This window comes from Salvelinus alpinus, chromosome 19 (assembly GCF_045679555.1).
Source record: "Salvelinus alpinus chromosome 19, SLU_Salpinus.1, whole genome shotgun sequence".
NCBI lineage: Eukaryota > Metazoa > Chordata > Actinopteri > Salmoniformes > Salmonidae > Salvelinus > Salvelinus alpinus.
The window spans coordinates 2,315,610-2,336,516 of NC_092104.1; the positions used below are offsets into that span (position 1 = coordinate 2,315,610).

Here is a 20,907-nt window from a genome sequence, read left to right on the forward strand (position 1 = left end):
AGTGTTTTCGTATTTCGTCTTCGTGTTTCAATAAATATCATTTATGTCTAATTACCTCGCTGCATATTGGTCCACCGATCCTTCTCTCCTCTCCTCTTCCGAGGAAGAGGAGGACGACACCCGTAACAACAGTAAACATTACACTCACAGTTCCAAAAGAATAAAGACATTTCAAATGTCATATTATGTGCAAATAGTTAGAGTACAAAAGGGAAAAATAAATTAACATAATTATCGGTTGTATTTACAATGGTGTTTGTTCTTCACTAGTTGCCCTTTTCTTGTGGCAACAGGTCGTAAATCTTGCTGCTGTGATGGAACACTGTGGTATTTCACCCAGTAGATATGGGAGTTTATCAACACTGGGTTTGTTTTCAAATTCTTTGTGGGTCGCCTGCATGCATACCTATGTCATTTAGATATTCTCAATCTGTTAGTCATAATTTACTGTTAATAGATGCTTGTTGTTTCTACAGTACTTCAAATACTTTGGTTGGTCTGTTTGTTTTGGTACGACGCTGACTTCAGTTTATCAGTCAAAATATACAAGTACTCAAATCCACTATTTTTATAACAAATATTGAAAAAGAGATAAATTCCCAGCCTTGGCTACAGGTGGGTGTCCGTTCAGGAAAACTGAATGGAGACGAGCAAAGAGTTTAAAGGTGTGACCGTCTCCTGTTATTCAGCCATTACAGGTTGTTCTTCTGAGGCTGTTAGGCAGGGAGGCTGGGAGGCAGGGAGGCTGGGAGGCAGGGAGGCTGGGAGGCAGGGCAGCAGGGAGGCTGGGAGGCTGGGAGGCAGGGAGGCTGTTAGGCTGGGAGGCTGTTAGGCTGGGAGGCAGGGAGGCAGGGAGGCTGGGAGGCAGGGCAGCAGGGAGGCTGGGAGGCTGGGAGGCAGGGAGGCTGGGAGGCTGGGAGGCAGGGAGGCTGGGAGGCTGTTAGGCAGGGAGGCTGGAAGGCAGGGCGGCAGGGAGGCAGGGCGGCAGGGAGGCAGGGAGGCAGGGAGGCTGGGAGGCAGGGAGGCTGGAAGGCAGGGAGGCAGGGAGGCTGGGAGGCTGTTAGGCGGGGAGGCTGGAAGGCAGGGAGGCTGGGAGGCTGGGAGGCTGGAAGGCAGGGAGGCTGGGAGGCAGGGAGGCTGGGAGGCAGGGCAGCAGGGAGGCAGGGCAACAGGGAGGCTGGGAGGCAGGGAGGCTGGGAGGCAGGGAGGCTGGGAGGCAGGGAGGCAGGGAGACTGGGAGACTGGGAGGCAGGGAGGCTGGGAGGCAGGGAGGCAGGGAGTGTGAGAACAGCTCTAGTTGTTTCCTCCCTACCATGGATAAAATGTATGTCCATGATACTGTTCCTTCACAGAGGAGACACGGCGTCTGTTGGTATCCAGCCACTCTGTTTCCTAATATTGTTCCTTCACAGAGGAGGCACGGCGTCTGTTGGTATCCAGCCACTCTGTTTCCTGATATTGTTCCTTCACAGAGGAGTCTTAAATATGTAACACCAATTACGGATTCACATCTGCTCTTAGTCACAAACAAAATAAACAATATTTGGTTTTTAAAGGTTTATGTGAACCGAATAATAGTAAAGAGGTTTTAAAATAGTATAGTGAGGACAGTCTACATTGTTGTGTTTTGGTCTCCTTGTCTACTGTACCTTCCGTTCGATGTTTTTGGTGTGAAAGTACACTAGTATGAGATTCTGGAGGCTCTCATTGATAGTAATTTAATCGTGGATGTTGTTTTCTAAAACACTTCACAGTTTGAAATGGCTTCAATACAGTAGTATACACTTCAATACAGTAGAATACACTTCAATACAGTAGAATACACTTCAATACAGTAGTATACACTTCAATACAGTAAAATACACTTCAATACAGTATACTACACTTCAATACAGTAGTATACACTTCAATACAGTAGTATACACTTCAATACAGTATACTACACTTCAATACAGTAGTATACACTTCAATACAGTAGTATACACTTCAATACAGTAGAATACACTTCAATACAGTAGAATACACTTCAATAGAGTATACTACACTTCAATACAGTAGTATACACTTCAATACAGTATAATACACTTCAATACAGTAGAATACACCTCAATACAGTATAATACACTTCAATACAGTAGAATACACCTCAATACAGTAGTATACACTTCAATACAGTAGTATACACTTCAATACAGTAGTATACACTTCAATACAGTATACTACACTTCAATACAGTAGCATACACTTCAATACAGTAGAATACACTTCAATACAGTAGAATACACTTCAATACAGTAGAATACACTTCAATACAGTATACTACACTTCAATACAGTAGTATACACTTCAATACACTATAATACACTTCAATACAGTAGAATACACCTCAATACAGTATAATACACTTCAATACAGTAGAATACACCTCAATACAGTAGTATACACTTCAATACAGTATACTACACTTCAATACAGTACTATACACTTCAATACAGTATACTACACTTCAATACAGTAGCATACACTTCAATACAGTAGAATACACTTCAGTACAGTAGAATACACTTCAATACAGTAGTATACACTTCAATACAGTAGTATACACTTCAATACAGTAGTATACACTTCAATACAGTATAATACACTTCAATACAGTATAATACACTTCAATATAGTAGAATACACCTCAATACAGTAGTATACACTTCAATACAGTAGTATACACTTCAATACAGTAGTATACACTTCAATACAGTAGTATACACTTCAATACAGTATACTACACTTCAATACAGTAGCATACACTTCAATACAGTAGTATACACTTCAATACAGTATAATACACTTCAATACAGTATAATACACTTCAATATAGTAGAATACACCTCAATACAGTAGTATACACTTCAATACAGTAGTATACACTTCAATACAGTAGTATACACTTCAATACAGTAGTATACACTTCAATACAGTATACTACACTTCAATACAGTAGCATACACTTCAATACAGTAGAATACACTTCAATACAGTAGAATACACTTCAATACAGTAGTATACACTTCAATACAGTATACTACACCTCAATACAGTAGAATACACCTCAATACAGTATACTACACCTCAATACAGTAGAATACACCTCAATACAGTAGTATACACTTCAATACAGTATAATACACTTCAATACAGTAGAATACACCTCAATACAGTAGTATACACTTCAATACAGTAGTATACACTTCAATACAGTAGTATACACTTCAATACAGTATAATACACTTCAATACAGTATAATACACTTCAATACAGTAGAATACACCTCAATACAGTAGTATACACTTCAATACAGTAGTATACACTTCAATACAGTAGTATACACTTCAATACAGTATACTACACTTCAATACAGTAGCATACACTTCAATACAGTATAATACACTTCAATACAGTAGTATACACTTCAATACAGTAGTATACACTTCAATACAGTAGTATACACTTCAATACAGTATACTACACTTCAATACAGTAGCATACACTTCAATACAGTAGAATACACTTCAATACAGTAGAATACACTTCAATACAGTAGTATACACTTCAATACAGTAGCATACACTTCAATACAGTAGCATACACTTCAATACCGTAGAATACACTTCAATACAGTAGTATACACTTCAATACAGTAGAATACACTTCAATACAGTAATATACACCTCAATACAGTAATATACACTTCAATACAGTAGAATACACTACAATACAGTAGTATACACTTCAATACAGTAGTATACACTTCAATACAGTAGTATACACTTCAATACAGTATACTACACTTCAATACAGTAGAATACACTTCAATACAGTAGAATACACTTCAATACAGTATACTACACCTCAATACAGTAGAATACACTTCAATACAGTAGAATACACCTCAATACACTATAATACAATTCAATACAGTAGTATACACTTCAATACAGTAGTATAGACTTCAATACAGTATACTACACTTCAATACAGTAGTATACACTTCAATACAGTAGTATACACTTCAATACAGTATACTACACTTCAATACAGTAGCATACACTTCAATACAGTAGAATACACTTCAATACAGTAGTATACACTTCAATACAGTAGTATACACTTCAATACAGTAGTATACACTTCAATACAGTAGTATACACTTCAATACAGTAGTATACACTTCAATACAGTATACTACACTTCAATACAGTAGTATACACTTCAATACAGTAGTATACACTTCAATACATTATACTACACTTCAATACAGTAGAATACACTTCAATACAGTAGAATACACTTCAATACAGTAGAATACACTTCAATACAGTAGTATACACTTCAATATAGTAGTATACACTTCAATACAGTAGTATACACTTCAATACAGTATACTACACTTCAATACAGTAGAATACACTTCAATACAGTAGAATACACTTCAATACAGTAGAATACACTTCAATACAGTATACTACACCTCAATACAGTAGAATACACTTCAATACAGTAGAATACACCTCAATACACTAGAATACACTTCAATACAGTAGTATACACTTCAATACAGTAGTATACACTTCAATACAGTATACTACACTTCAATACAGTAGAATGCACTTCAATACAGTAGTATACACTTCAATACAGTATACTACACCTCAATACAGTAGAATACACTTCAATACAGTAGAATACACCTCAATACACTAGAATACACTTCAATACAGTAGTATACACTTCAATACAGTAGTATACACTTCAATACAGTATACTACACTTCAATACAGTAGAATACACTTCAATACAGTAGTATACACTTCAATACAGTATACTACACCTCAATACAGTAGAATACATTTCAATACAGTAGAATACACCTCAATACACTAGAATACACTTCAATACAGTAGTATACACTTCAATACAGTAGTATACACTAATGGCAGTAACATGAATGAATGTTTCAATGATCTTCTTTGTGTGATTGTTTTGTCTATGAAATGGTTGCCTTGAGGCCAGGTTTAATCCGATTGTCTCCCTCTCCTTGTCTTCTAGTTGTACGAGTTGGATTCCGACGACAAGAGGAAAGAGTTCCTTGAGGCCAGGTTTAATCCGATTGTCTCCCTCTTCTTGTCTTCTAGTTGTACGAGTTGGATACCGACGACAAGAGTAAAGAGTTCCTTGAGGCCAGGTTTAATCCGATTGTCTCCCCTCTTCTTGTCTTCTAGTTGTACGAGTTGGATACCGACGACAAGAGGAAAGAGTTCCTTGATGACCTCTTCAGTTTTATGCAGAAGAGAGGTGAGTTGTTAGTAATATATAATCATTATATAATAATAATAATAATAATAATAGCGATAATAATAATAAGGTAACCATTTATTTCAATATTCCATATAGATGCTCTCATAGGGTATGATTTGAACTAACCCGAACCTTGACCCTTATCCTAACCATCTATCTTAATCTAATCCTAACTGTAATATTAGCAAGCAGTTGCTATTCAACAGATGGTTTGTTGATAGTATGTCCATCTGTAGAGCCTCTACAGATGCTCTATCTGGACTATCCAAATAAAGTGTGAATAATAATAATAATAATAACAATAATAATAATAATAATAATAATAATAATGTATTTCTTGAAGAGAAGTGAATTCTCGTCTTCTATCAGCGGTTGTTAAAACTGTTTCGTCCTAAAAAGTTGACTATTTTGAATGTGTGTTTTTTACACCTATAACGCAAAAGTTGTCTGTCTGTCTGTCTGTCTGTCTGTCTGTCTGTCTGTCTGTCTGTCTGTCTGTCTGTCTGTCTGTCTGTCTGTCTGTCTGTCTGTCTGTCTGTCTGTCTGTCTGTCTGTCTGTCTGTCTGTCTGTCTGTCTGTCTGTCTTGTGAAAACACAGATGCTGCAGGTAGTTGATAGGAGAATGTGTGTTTTGAATGACCCCAGACCCTGGATGATATTTGTGATAGGGTCTGGCGCTGTTTCCTGCCCAGGGAGGGAGGGGGGAGAGAAGGGGGGTGGGGGAGAAGGGGGGTGTTTGATACAACAGTGGCATGCTAACCAACCCCCCCCCCCCCCTCTACTGGCAGTTTGTTTTATTATATCTGGAACCCTAAATGGAACCCTATTCACTTTATAGTGTGCCACTGTTGAACAGAGCTCCAAGGCTTCACGAGGGACACTGTTGAACAGAGCTCTAAGGCTTCACGAGGGACACTGTTGAACAGAGCTCTAAGGCTTCACGAGGGACACTGTTGAACAGAGCCCTAAGGCTTCACGAGGGACACTGTTGAACAGAGCCCTAAGGCTTCACGAGGGACACTGTTGAACAGAGCCCTAAGGCTTCACGAGGGACACTGTTGAACAGAGCCCTAAGGCTTCACGGGGGACACTGTTGAACAGAGCTCTAAGGCTTCACGAGGGACACTGTTGAACAGAGCCCTAAGGCTTCACGGGGGACACTGTTGAACAGAGCTCTAAGGCTTCACGGGGGACACTGTTGAACAGAGCCCTAAGGCTTCACGGGGGACACTGTTGAACAGAGCCCTAAGGCTTCACGAGGGACACTGTTGAACAGAGCTCTAAGGCTTCACGGGGGACACTGTTGAACAGAGCCCTAAGGCTTCACGAGGGACACTGTTGAACAGAGCCCTAAGGCTTCACGAGGGACACTGTTGAACAGAGCCCTAAGGCTTCACGAGGGACACTGTTGAACAGAGCCCCAAGGCTTCACGAGGGCCACTGTTGAACAGAGCCCTAAGGCTTCACGAGGGACACTGTTGAACAGAGCTCCAAGGCTTCACGAGGGCCACTGTTGAACAGAGCCCTAAGGCTTCACGAGGGACACTGTTGAACAGAGCCCTAAGGCTTCACGGGGGCCACTGTTGAACAGAGCTCTAAGGCTTCACGATGGACACTGTTGAACAGAGCCCTAAGGCTTCACGAGGGACACTGTTGAACAGAGCCCTAAGGCTTCACGGGGGCCACTGTTGAACAGAGCTCTAAGGCTTCACGAGGGACACTGTTGAACAGAGCTCTAAGGCTTCACGAGGGACACTGTTGAACAGAGCCCTAAGGCTTCACGGGGGCCACTGTTGAACAGAGCTCTAAGGCTTCACGATGGACACTGTTGAACAGAGCCCTAAGGCTTCACGAGGGACACTGTTGAACAGAGCTCTAAGGCTTCACGATGGACACTGTTGAACAGAGCCCTAAGGCTTCACGAGGGACACTGTTGAACAGAGCCCTAAGGCTTCACGGGGGCCACTGTTGAACAGAGCCCTAAGGCTTCACGGGGGCCACTGTTGAACAGAGCCCTAAGGCTTCACGGGGGACACTGTTGAACAGAGCCCTAAGGCTTCACGAGGGACACTGTTGAACAGAGCCCCAAGGCTTCACGGGGGACACTGTTGAACAGAGCCCTAAGGCTTCACGAGGGACACTGTTGAACAGAGCCCCAAGGCTTCACGGGGGACACTGTTGAACAGAGCCCTAAGGCTTCACGAGGGACACTGTTGAACAGAGCCCTAAGGCTTCACGAGGGACACTGTTGAACAGAGCCCTAAGGCTTCACGAGGGACACTGTTGAACAGAGCTCTAAGGCTTCACGAGGGACACTGTTGAACAGAGCCCTAAGGCTTCACGGGGGACACTGTTGAACAGAGCCCTAAGGCTTCACGAGGGACACTGTTGAACAGAGCCCTAAGGCTTCACGAGGGACACTGTTGAACAGAGCCCCAAGGCTTCACGGGGGACACTGTTGAACAGAGCCCTAAGGCTTCACGAGGGACACTGTTGAACAGAGCCCTAAGGCTTCACGAGGGACACTGTTGAACAGAGCCCTAAGGCTTCACGGGGGACACTGTTGAACAGAGCCCTAAGGCTTCACGGGGGACACTGTTGAACAGAGCCCTAAGGCTTTACGGGGGCCACTGTTGAACAGATCCCTAAGGCTTCACGGGGGACACTGTTGAACAGAGCCCTAAGGCTTCACGAGGGACACTGTTGAACAGAGCCCTAAGGCTTCACAGGGGCCACTGTTGAACAGAGCCCCAAGGCTTCACGAGGGCCACTGTTGAACAGAGCCCTAAGGCTTCACGATGGACACTGTTGAACAGAGCCCTAAGGCTTCACGGGGGACACTGTTGAACAGAGCTCTAAGGCTTCACGAGGGCCACTGTTGAACAGAGCCCTAAGGCTTCACGGGGGCCACTGTTGAACAGAGCCCTAAGGCTTCACGGGGGACACTGTTGAACAGAGCCCTAAGGCTTCACGAGGGACACTGTTGAACAGAGCTCTAAGGCTTCACGAGGGACACTGTTGAACAGAGCCCTAAGGCTTCACGGGGGACACTGTTGAACAGAGCCCTAAGGCTTCACGAGGGACACTGTTGAACAGAGCCCTAAGGCTTCACGAGGGACACTGTTGAACAGAGCCCCAAGGCTTCACGGGGGACACTGTTGAACAGAGCCCTAAGGCTTCACGAGGGACACTGTTGAACAGAGCCCTAAGGCTTCACGGGGGACACTGTTGAACAGAGCCCTAAGGCTTCACGTGGGACACTGTTGAACAGAGCCCCAAGGCTTCACGAGGGCCACTGTTGAACAGAGCTCTAAGGCTTCACGAGGGACACTGTTGAACAGAGCCCTAAGGCTTCACGGGGGACACTGTTGAACAGAGCCCTAAGGCTTCACGAGGGCCACTGTTGAACAGAGCCCTAAGGCTTCAAGATGGACACTGTTTGACAGAGCCCTAAGGCTTCACGGGGGCCACTGTTGAACAGAGCCCTAAGGCTTCACGAGGGACACTGTTGAACAGAGCCCTAAGGCTTCACGAGGGACACTGTTGAACAGAGCCCTAAGGCTTCACGGGGGACACTGTTGAACAGATCCCCAAGGCTTCACGAGGGACACTGTTGAACAGAGCCCTAAGGCTTCACGAGGGACACTGTTGAACAGATCCTTAAGGCTTCACGAGGGACACTGTTGAACAGAGCCCTAAGGCTTCACGAGGGACACTGTTGAACAGAGCTCTAAGGCTTCACGGGGGACACTGTTGAACAGAGCCCTAAGGCTTCACGAGGGACACTGTTGAACAGAGCCCTAAGGCTTCACGAGGGACACTGTTGAACAGAGCCCTAAGGCTTCACGGGGGACACTGTTGAACAGAGCCCCAAGGCTTCACGAGGGACACTGTTGAACAGAGCTCTAAGGCTTCACGAGGGCCACTGTTGAACAGAGCCCTAAGGCTTCACGAGGGACACTGTTGAACAGAGCCCTAAGGCTTCACGAGGGACACTGTTGAACAGATCCCTAAGGCTTCACGGGGGCCACTGTTGAACAGAGCCCTAAGGCTTCACGAGGGCCACTGTTGAACAGAGCTCTAAGGCTTCACGAGGGCCACTGTTGAACAGAGCCCTAAGCCTTCACGAGGGACACTGTTGAACAAAGCCCCAAGGCTTCACGGGGGACACTGTTGAACAGAGCCCTAAGGCTTCACGAGGGCCACTGTTGAACAGATCCCTAAGGCTTCACGATGGACACTGTTGAACAGAGCCCTAAGGCTTCACGGGGGACACTGTTGAACAGAGCTCTAAGGCTTCACGGGGGACACTGTTGAACAGAGCCCTAAGGCTTCACGAGGGACACTGTTGAACAGAGCCCTAAGGCTTCACGGGGGACACTGTTGAACAGAGCCCTAAGGCTTCACGGGGGCCACTGTTGAACAAAGCCCTAAGGCTTCACGAGGGACACTGTTGAACAGAGCCCCAAGGCTTCACGAGGGACACTGTTGAACAGAGCCCCAAGGCTTCACGAGGGCCACTGTTGAACAGAGCTCTAAGGCTTCACGAGGGACACTGTTGAACAGATCCCTAAGGCTTCACGAGGGACACTGTTGAGCAGAGCTCTAAGGCTTCACGGGGGACACTGTTGAACAGAGCCCTAAGGCTTCACGAGGGCCACTGTTGAAAAGAGCCCTAAGGCTTCACGAGGGACACTGTTGAACAGAGCCCTAAGGCTTCACGAGGGACACTGTTGAACAGAGCCCTAAGGCTTCACGAGGGACACTGTTGAACAGAGCCCTAAGGCTTCACGAGGGACACTGTTGAACAGAGCCCTAAGGCTTCACGATGGACACTGTTGAACAGAGCTCTAAGGCTTCACGAGGGACACTGTTGAACAGATCCTTAAGGCTTCACGGGTTGACACTGTTGAACAGAGCCCTAAGGCTTCACGAGGGACACTGTTGAACAGATCCTTAAGGCTTCACGAGGGACACTGTTGAACAGATCCCTAAGGCTTCACGGGGGACACTGTTGAACAGAGCCCCAAGGCTTCACGAGGGCCACTGTTGAACAGATCCCTAAGGCTTCACGAGGGACACTGTTGAACAGAGCTCTAAGGCTTCACGGGGGCCACTGTTGAACAGATCCCTAAGGCTTCACGATGGACACTGTTGAACAGAGCTCTAAGGCTTCACGGGGGACACTGTTGAACAGAGCCCTAAGGCTTCACGAGGGACACTGTTGAACAGAGCCCTAAGGCTTCACGATGGACACTGTTGAACAGAGCTCTAAGGCTTCACGGGGGACACTGTTGAACAGAGCCCTAAGGCTTCACGAGGGACACTGTTGAACAGAGCCCTAAGGCTTCACGAGGGACACTGTTGAACAGATCCCTAAGGCTTCACGGGGGACACTGTTGAACAGAGCCCCAAGGCTTCACGAGGGCCACTGTTGAACAGATCCCTAAGGCTTCACGAGGGACACTGTTGAACAGAGCCCTAAGGCTTCACCGGGGCCACTGTTGAACAGAGCTCTAAGGCTTCACGAGGGACACTGTTGAACAGATCCCTAAGGCTTCACGATGGACACTCTTGAACAGAGCCCTAAGGCTTCACGGGGGACACTGTTGAACAGAGCCCTAAGGCTTCACGAGGGACACTGTTGAACAGAGCCCTAAGGCTTCACGAGGGACACTGTTGAACAGAGCTCTAAGGCTTCACGGGGGCCACTGTTGAACAGAGCCCTAAGGCTTCACGAGGGACACTGTTGAACAGAGCCCTAAGGCTTCACGATGGACACTGTTGAACAGAGCTCTAAGGCTTCACGAGGGACACTGTTGAACAGAGCTCTAAGGCTTCACGAGGGACACTGTTGAACAGAGCCCTAAGGCTTCACGGGGGACACTGTTGAACAGAGCCCCAAGGCTTCACGAGGGACACTGTTGAACAGAGCTCTAAGGCTTCACGAGGGCCACTGTTGAACAGAGCCCTAAGGCTTCACGAGGGACACTGTTGAACAGAGCCCTAAGGCTTCACGAGGGACACTGTTGAACAGAGCCCCAAGGCTTCACGGGGGACACTGTTGAACAGAGCCCTAAGGCTTCACGAGGGACACTGTTGAACAGAGCCCCAAGGCTTCACGGGGGACACTGTTGAACAGAGCCCTAAGGCTTCACGAGGGACACTGTTGAACAGAGCCCTAAGGCTTCACGAGGGACACTGTTGAACAGAGCCCTAAGGCTTCACGAGGGACACTGTTGAACAGAGCTCTAAGGCTTCACGAGGGACACTGTTGAACAGAGCCCTAAGGCTTCACGGGGGACACTGTTGAACAGAGCCCTAAGGCTTCACGAGGGACACTGTTGAACAGAGCCCTAAGGCTTCACGAGGGACACTGTTGAACAGAGCCCCAAGGCTTCACGGGGGACACTGTTGAACAGAGCCCTAAGGCTTCACGAGGGACACTGTTGAACAGAGCCCTAAGGCTTCACGAGGGACACTGTTGAACAGAGCCCTAAGGCTTCACGGGGGACACTGTTGAACAGAGCCCTAAGGCTTCACGGGGGACACTGTTGAACAGAGCCCTAAGGCTTTACGGGGGCCACTGTTGAACAGATCCCTAAGGCTTCACGGGGGACACTGTTGAACAGAGCCCTAAGGCTTCACGAGGGACACTGTTGAACAGAGCCCTAAGGCTTCACAGGGGCCACTGTTGAACAGAGCCCCAAGGCTTCACGAGGGCCACTGTTGAACAGAGCCCTAAGGCTTCACGATGGACACTGTTGAACAGAGCCCTAAGGCTTCACGGGGGACACTGTTGAACAGAGCTCTAAGGCTTCACGAGGGCCACTGTTGAACAGAGCCCTAAGGCTTCACGGGGGCCACTGTTGAACAGAGCCCTAAGGCTTCACGGGGGACACTGTTGAACAGAGCCCTAAGGCTTCACGAGGGACACTGTTGAACAGAGCTCTAAGGCTTCACGAGGGACACTGTTGAACAGAGCCCTAAGGCTTCACGGGGGACACTGTTGAACAGAGCCCTAAGGCTTCACGAGGGACACTGTTGAACAGAGCCCTAAGGCTTCACGAGGGACACTGTTGAACAGAGCCCCAAGGCTTCACGGGGGACACTGTTGAACAGAGCCCTAAGGCTTCACGAGGGACACTGTTGAACAGAGCCCTAAGGCTTCACGGGGGACACTGTTGAACAGAGCCCTAAGGCTTCACGTGGGACACTGTTGAACAGAGCCCCAAGGCTTCACGAGGGCCACTGTTGAACAGAGCTCTAAGGCTTCACGAGGGACACTGTTGAACAGAGCCCTAAGGCTTCACGGGGGACACTGTTGAACAGAGCCCTAAGGCTTCACGAGGGCCACTGTTGAACAGAGCCCTAAGGCTTCAAGATGGACACTGTTTGACAGAGCCCTAAGGCTTCACGGGGGCCACTGTTGAACAGAGCCCTAAGGCTTCACGAGGGACACTGTTGAACAGAGCCCTAAGGCTTCACGAGGGACACTGTTGAACAGAGCCCTAAGGCTTCACGGGGGACACTGTTGAACAGAGCCCCAAGGCTTCACGAGGGACACTGTTGAACAGAGCCCTAAGGCTTCACGAGGGACACTGTTGAACAGATCCTTAAGGCTTCACGAGGGACACTGTTGAACAGAGCCCTAAGGCTTCACGAGGGACACTGTTGAACAGAGCTCTAAGGCTTCACGGGGGACACTGTTGAACAGAGCCCTAAGGCTTCACGAGGGACACTGTTGAACAGAGCCCTAAGGCTTCACGAGGGACACTGTTGAACAGAGCCCTAAGGCTTCACGGGGGACACTGTTGAACAGAGCCCCAAGGCTTCACGAGGGACACTGTTGAACAGAGCTCTAAGGCTTCACGAGGGCCACTGTTGAACAGAGCCCTAAGGCTTCACGAGGGACACTGTTGAACAGAGCCCTAAGGCTTCACGAGGGACACTGTTGAACAGATCCCTAAGGCTTCACGGGGGCCACTGTTGAACAGAGCCCTAAGGCTTCACGAGGGCCACTGTTGAACAGAGCTCTAAGGCTTCACGAGGGCCACTGTTGAACAGAGCCCTAAGCCTTCACGAGGGACACTGTTGAACAAAGCCCCAAGGCTTCACGGGGGACACTGTTGAACAGAGCCCTAAGGCTTCACGAGGGCCACTGTTGAACAGATCCCTAAGGCTTCACGATGGACACTGTTGAACAGAGCCCTAAGGCTTCACGGGGGACACTGTTGAACAGAGCTCTAAGGCTTCACGGGGGACACTGTTGAACAGAGCCCTAAGGCTTCACGAGGGACACTGTTGAACAGAGCCCTAAGGCTTCACGGGGGACACTGTTGAACAGAGCCCTAAGGCTTCACGGGGGCCACTGTTGAACAGAGCCCTAAGGCTTCACGAGGGACACTGTTGAACAGAGCCCCAAGGCTTCACGAGGGACACTGTTGAACAGAGCCCCAAGGCTTCACGAGGGCCACTGTTGAACAGAGCTCTAAGGCTTCACGAGGGACACTGTTGAACAGATCCCTAAGGCTTCACGAGGGACACTGTTGAGCAGAGCTCTAAGGCTTCACGGGGGACACTGTTGAACAGAGCCCTAAGGCTTCACGAGGGCCACTGTTGAAAAGAGCCCTAAGGCTTCACGAGGGACACTGTTGAACAGAGCCCTAAGGCTTCACGAGGGACACTGTTGAACAGAGCCCTAAGGCTTCACGAGGGACACTGTTGAACAGAGCCCTAAGGCTTCACGAGGGCCACTGTTGAACAGAGCCCTAAGGCTTCACGAGGGACACTGTTGAACAGAGCCCTAAGGCTTCACGATGGACACTGTTGAACAGAGCTCTAAGGCTTCACGAGGGACACTGTTGAACAGATCCTTAAGGCTTCACGGGTTGACACTGTTGAACAGAGCCCTAAGGCTTCACGAGGGACACTGTTGAACAGATCCTTAAGGCTTCACGAGGGACACTGTTGAACAGATCCCTAAGGCTTCACGGGGGACACTGTTGAACAGAGCCCCAAGGCTTCACGAGGGCCACTGTTGAACAGATCCCTAAGGCTTCACGAGGGACACTGTTGAACAGAGCTCTAAGGCTTCACGGGGGCCACTGTTGAACAGATCCCTAAGGCTTCACGATGGACACTGTTGAACAGAGCTCTAAGGCTTCACGGGGGACACTGTTGAACAGAGCCCTAAGGCTTCACGAGGGACACTGTTGAACAGAGCCCTAAGGCTTCACGATGGACACTGTTGAACAGAGCTCTAAGGCTTCACGGGGGACACTGTTGAACAGAGCCCTAAGGCTTCACGAGGGACACTGTTGAACAGAGCCCTAAGGCTTCACGAGGGACACTGTTGAACAGATCCCTAAGGCTTCACGGGGGACACTGTTGAACAGAGCCCCAAGGCTTCACGAGGGCCACTGTTGAACAGATCCCTAAGGCTTCACGAGGGACACTGTTGAACAGAGCCCTAAGGCTTCACGGGGGCCACTGTTGAACAGAGCTCTAAGGCTTCACGAGGGACACTGTTGAACAGATCCCTAAGGCTTCACGATGGACACTCTTGAACAGAGCCCTAAGGCTTCACGGGGGACACTGTTGAACAGAGCCCTAAGGCTTCACGAGGGACACTGTTGAACAGAGCCCTAAGGCTTCACGAGGGACACTGTTGAACAGAGCTCTAAGGCTTCACGGGGGCCACTGTTGAACAGAGCCCTAAGGCTTCACGAGGGACACTGTTGAACAGAGCCCTAAGGCTTCACGATGGACACTGTTGAACAGAGCTCTAAGGCTTCACGAGGGACACTGTTGAACAGAGCTCTAAGGCTTCACGAGGGACACTGTTGAACAGAGCCCTAAGGCTTCACGGGGGACACTGTTGAACAGAGCCCCAAGGCTTCACGAGGGACACTGTTGAACAGAGCTCTAAGGCTTCACGAGGGCCACTGTTGAACAGAGCCCTAAGGCTTCACGAGGGACACTGTTGAACAGAGCCCTAAGGCTTCACGAGGGACACTGTTGAACAGATCCCTAAGGCTTCACGGGGGCCACTGTTGAACAGAGCCCTAAGGCTTCACGAGGGCCACTGTTGAACAGAGCTCTAAGGCTTCACGAGGGCCACTGTTGAACAGAGCCCTAAGCCTTCACGAGGGACACTGTTGAACAAAGCCCCAAGGCTTCACGGGGGACACTGTTGAACAGAGCCCTAAGGCTTCACGAGGGCCACTGTTGAACAGATCCCTAAGGCTTCACGATGGACACTGTTGAACAGAGCCCTAAGGCTTCACGGGGGACACTGTTGAACAGAGCTCTAAGGCTTCACGGGGGACACTGTTGAACAGAGCCCTAAGGCTTCACGAGGGACACTGTTGAACAGAGCCCTAAGGCTTCACGGGGGACACTGTTGAACAGAGCCCTAAGGCTTCACGGGGGCCACTGTTGAACAGAGCCCTAAGGCTTCACGAGGGACACTGTTGAACAGAGCCCCAAGGCTTCACGAGGGACACTGTTGAACAGAGCCCCAAGGCTTCACGAGGGCCACTGTTGAACAGAGCTCTAAGGCTTCACGAGGGACACTGTTGAACAGATCCCTAAGGCTTCACGAGGGACACTGTTGAGCAGAGCTCTAAGGCTTCACGGGGGACACTGTTGAACAGAGCCCTAAGGCTTCACGAGGGCCACTGTTGAAAAGAGCCCTAAGGCTTCACGAGGGACACTGTTGAACAGAGCCCTAAGGCTTCACGAGGGACACTGTTGAACAGAGCCCTAAGGCTTCACGAGGGACACTGTTGAACAGAGCCCTAAGGCTTCACGAGGGCCACTGTTGAACAGAGCCCTAAGGCTTCACGAGGGACACTGTTGAACAGAGCCCTAAGGCTTCACGATGGACACTGTTGAACAGAGCTCTAAGGCTTCACGAGGGACACTGTTGAACAGATCCTTAAGGCTTCACGGGTTGACACTGTTGAACAGAGCCCTAAGGCTTCACGAGGGACACTGTTGAACAGATCCTTAAGGCTTCACGAGGGACACTGTTGAACAGATCCCTAAGGCTTCACGGGGGACACTGTTGAACAGAGCCCCAAGGCTTCACGAGGGCCACTGTTGAACAGATCCCTAAGGCTTCACGAGGGACACTGTTGAACAGAGCTCTAAGGCTTCACGGGGGCCACTGTTGAACAGATCCCTAAGGCTTCACGATGGACACTGTTGAACAGAGCTCTAAGGCTTCACGGGGGACACTGTTGAACAGAGCCCTAAGGCTTCACGAGGGACACTGTTGAACAGAGCCCTAAGGCTTCACGATGGACACTGTTGAACAGAGCTCTAAGGCTTCACGGGGGACACTGTTGAACAGAGCCCTAAGGCTTCACGAGGGACACTGTTGAACAGAGCCCTAAGGCTTCACGAGGGACACTGTTGAACAGATCCCTAAGGCTTCACGGGGGACACTGTTGAACAGAGCCCCAAGGCTTCACGAGGGCCACTGTTGAACAGATCCCTAAGGCTTCACGAGGGACACTGTTGAACAGAGCCCTAAGGCTTCACGGGGGCCACTGTTGAACAGAGCTCTAAGGCTTCACGAGGGACACTGTTGAACAGATCCCTAAGGCTTCACGATGGACACTCTTGAACAGAGCCCTAAGGCTTCACGGGGGACACTGTTGAACAGAGCCCTAAGGCTTCACGAGGGACACTGTTGAACAGAGCCCTAAGGCTTCACGAGGGACACTGTTGAACAGAGCCCTAAGGCTTCACGAGGGACACTGTTGAACAGAGCCCTAAGGCTTCACGAGGGACACTGTTGAACAGAGCCCTAAGGCTTCACGATGGACACTGTTGAACAGAGCTCTAAGGCTTCACGAGGGACACTGTTGAACAGAGCTCTAAGGCTTCACGAGGGCCACTGTTGAACAGAGCCCTAAGGCTTCACGAGGGACACTGTTGAACAGAGCCCCAAGGCTTCACGGGGGACACTGTTGAACAGAGCCCCAAGGCTTCACGAGGGCCACTGTTGAACAGAGCCCCAAGGCTTCACGAGGGCCACTGTTGAACAGAGCTCCAAGGCTTCACGAGGGACACTGTTGAACAGAGCCTTAACCTGTCTGACTCTGGGGTTCCGCAGGCGGAACTCCTCCCACATTCCACTGAAAAGGCAGAGCGCGAAATTCAAAATATATTTTTTTGAAATATTTAACTTTCACACATTAACAAGTCCAATACAGCATTTGAAAGATACACATCTTGTGAATCCAGCCAACATGTCCGATTTTTAAAATGTTTTACAGCGAAAACACCACGTATATTTATGTTAGCTCACCACCAAATACAAAAAAAGGACAGACATTTTTCACAGCACAGGTAGCATGCACAAAGCCAACCTAACTAACCAAGAACCAACCAAACTAACCAAGAAACAACTTCATCAGATGACAGTCTTATAACATGTTATACAATAAATCTATGTTTTGTTCGAAAAATTTGCATATTTGAGCTATAAATCAGTTTTACATTGCAGCTACAATAACAGCTACCGTCAGAAATAGCACGGAAGCAGCCAGAGTAATTACAGACACCAACGTGCAATACCTAAATACTCGTCATAAAACATTTCTGAAAAATCGATGGTGTACAGCAAATGAAAGACAAAGATCTTGTGAATCCAGCCAATATTTCCGATTTCTTTAAGTGTTTTACAGCGAAAACACAATATAGCATTATATTAGCTTACTACAATAGCCTACCACACAACCCCATTCAGTCAAGGCAAAGTTAGCGATAGCGAATTTTTTCACTAACCTGGACAAAATTCATCAGATGACAGTCCTGTAACATCATATTACACAATGCATATAGGGTTTGTTCGAAAATGTGCATATTTAGTGGCACAAATTGTGGTTATACAATGTGAATAGGTAGCCAAACGTCAAGCAATCTGTCCGGCGCCATCTTGGAGAGGCACCTAATCTAATCAATAACTAATCAATACACTTGACTAAAAAATACAGGTTGGACAGCAAATGAAAGATACATTAGTTCTTAATGCAACCGCTGTGTTAGATTTTTTAAATTAACGTTACTAGACATACAGCGTGCGTTACAGCGAGACCGTGCCGAAATGAATGGCGGAATTATTGTTTCACATTTTTCAACATAAATACGAATTAACAGCATAAAGACTTCTTACTTTTTGATGAGCTTCCATCAGAATCTTGGGCAAGTTGTCCTTTCTCCATAATAATCGTTGCTCGGCTGTAGAATGTCCTCTTCATCATGAATGGAAACCTGATTAGTGACAGCACTATAATTTTGAGAACAGGACTGTTTTTCCTTGTTATTTTGGGTCAGTCTTTCTTTATGATGTTATGCGGGATAAAGTTTAGTGAAAGTTGTTTCTATAAGATTAGTTTTTGTGGTTTGCCTAAGTGGACTTTTGTTTTTTAATTATTATTAATTTATGTTCTTGTAAGTCATGGATTTGTAAGAATATAGTGAAGAAAGAAACATAATATATAATATTAGTTTAAGGTGTATAGTCCCCGTGGGATATAACAAATTAAACTATGACTAACTGTGGCTTGTAACATGATGCAATTGTTGACCATTTTAATTAAAGGAACAATACCCTTCAGTGATTGGTTTTCCTGTTCGCCTTCACACTAAAGCAAAATGAAAAGCAAAGGCCACTTCAACTATGTAACAGCAGGGATCCAGATCGATGATCTCTACTCTCAGCCTGGAAATCAATCACAACTTTCTGACAAACGTGGTCAGAAATGTGAAAGAAATTAGTACATTAAACATGTTTAGTTCAAACTGCCATCCCGCATTCAGCCTCTGAGATTAAATAATAAGAATAAGGTGCTAGTGTCCAAAATGGCACCCTATTCCCTATTATAGTGCACTACTTCTGACCAGAGCCCTATTCCCTTTATAGTACACTACTATAGACCAGAGCCCTATTCCCTATATAGTACACTACTATAGACCAGAGCCCTATTCCCTAATAGTACACTACTATAGACCAGAGCCCTATTCCCTAGCTCACAGTGGCAGGTGATTTCAATGCAGGGAAACCGAAATCCGTTTTACCTCATTTCTACCAGCATGTCACCTGTGCAACTAGAGGCGAAAAAACCTCTAGATCCCCTTACAATGCTCTCCCTCGACCCTCCATTTGGCAAATCTGACCCACTACCCTGCCCTGAACTTAGTCACTGAATTTACCACCCGGTAACTCAACCCTGCACTGTAGAGGCTGCTGCATATAATGTGGTGAGTAGTTGACTCAAAGAGAGAGAATGACAATAGTTGAACAGTTTTGAACAAATTAATTGATTCAAAAATGAAGGAGAAGCTAGAGAGAGAGATAGAGAGAGAGATAGAGAGATAGAGAGAGAGAGAGAGAGAGAGAGAGAGAGAGAGAGAGAGAGAGAGGAGAGAGAAGAGAGAGAAGAGAGAGAGAGAGAGACAGACAGACAGACAGACAGACAGACAGACAGACAGACAGACAGACAGACAGACAGACAGACTTAGCAGTGAATGCAGCTAGCTAGTTTAGCCTACTCAAAACACCCGGCTCAAACAGAGAGGGATGCTATGTGACCTAACTATCCAACACTGGAACTTGTCCATAGTGTCCTCAAAGCTCATCACTAAGCTAAGGACCCTGGGACTAAACACCTCCCTCTTCAACTGGATCCTGGACTTCCTGACGGGCCGCCCCCCAGGTGGTAAGGGTAGGCAATGACACATCTGCCACACTGATCCTCAACACGGGAGCACTTCTGGGGTGCGTGTTTAGTCCCCTCCAGTATTCCCTGTTCACCCACGACTGCACGGCCAGGCACGACTCCAACACCATCGTTAAGTTTGCAGACGACACAACAGTGGTAGGCCTGATCACCGACAACGATGAGACATCCGATAGGGAGGAGGTCAGAGACCTGACCACGTGTTGCAAGTACAATAACCTCTCCCTCAACGTGATCAAGACAAAGGAGATGATTGTGGACTACAGGAAAAGGAGAACCGAGCACGCCCCCATTCTCCTCGACGGGGCTGTAGTATAGCAGGTCGAGAGCTTCAAGTTCCTTGGTGTCCACATCACCAACAAACTATCATGGTCCAAACACACCAAGACAGTCATGAAGAGGCCACAACAAAACCTTTTCCCCCCCTCAGGAGACAGAATATTTGTCACGGGTCCTCAGATCCTCAAAAAGTTCTAGAGCTGCACCATTGAGAGCATCTTGACTGGTTGCATCACCGCCTGGTATGGCAACTGCTCGGCCTCCGACAGCAAGGCACTACAGAGGGTAGTGCGTACAGCCCAGTACTTCACTGGGGCCAAGCTCCCTGCCATGAGGACCTCTATACCAGGCGGTGTCAGAGAAGGCCCTAAAAATTGTCAAAGACTCCAGCCATAGTCATAGACCAAGTCATAGACTGTTCTCTCTGCTACACCATGGCAAGCGGTACCGGAGCACCAAGTCTGGAACCAACAGGACCCTGAACAGCTTCTACCCCCCCAAGCCATAAGACTGATAAATA

General features: G+C 47.7%; 1 protein-coding gene across 2 annotated transcripts in view; it reads left to right on the forward strand.

Moving 5' to 3' along the window:
* The window catches only part of LOC139544883 (AT-rich interactive domain-containing protein 3A-like), a 288,432-nt gene that overhangs the window by 213,077 nt on the left and 54,448 nt on the right, over positions 1-20,907 (forward strand). For both annotated transcript variants that reach the window (XM_071352046.1, XM_071352047.1), the window contains one exon: positions 5,277-5,349. In XM_071352046.1, the coding sequence (XP_071208147.1) occupies positions 5,277-5,349 (73 nt within the window). The remainder of the gene's footprint in view (positions 1-5,276; positions 5,350-20,907) is intronic.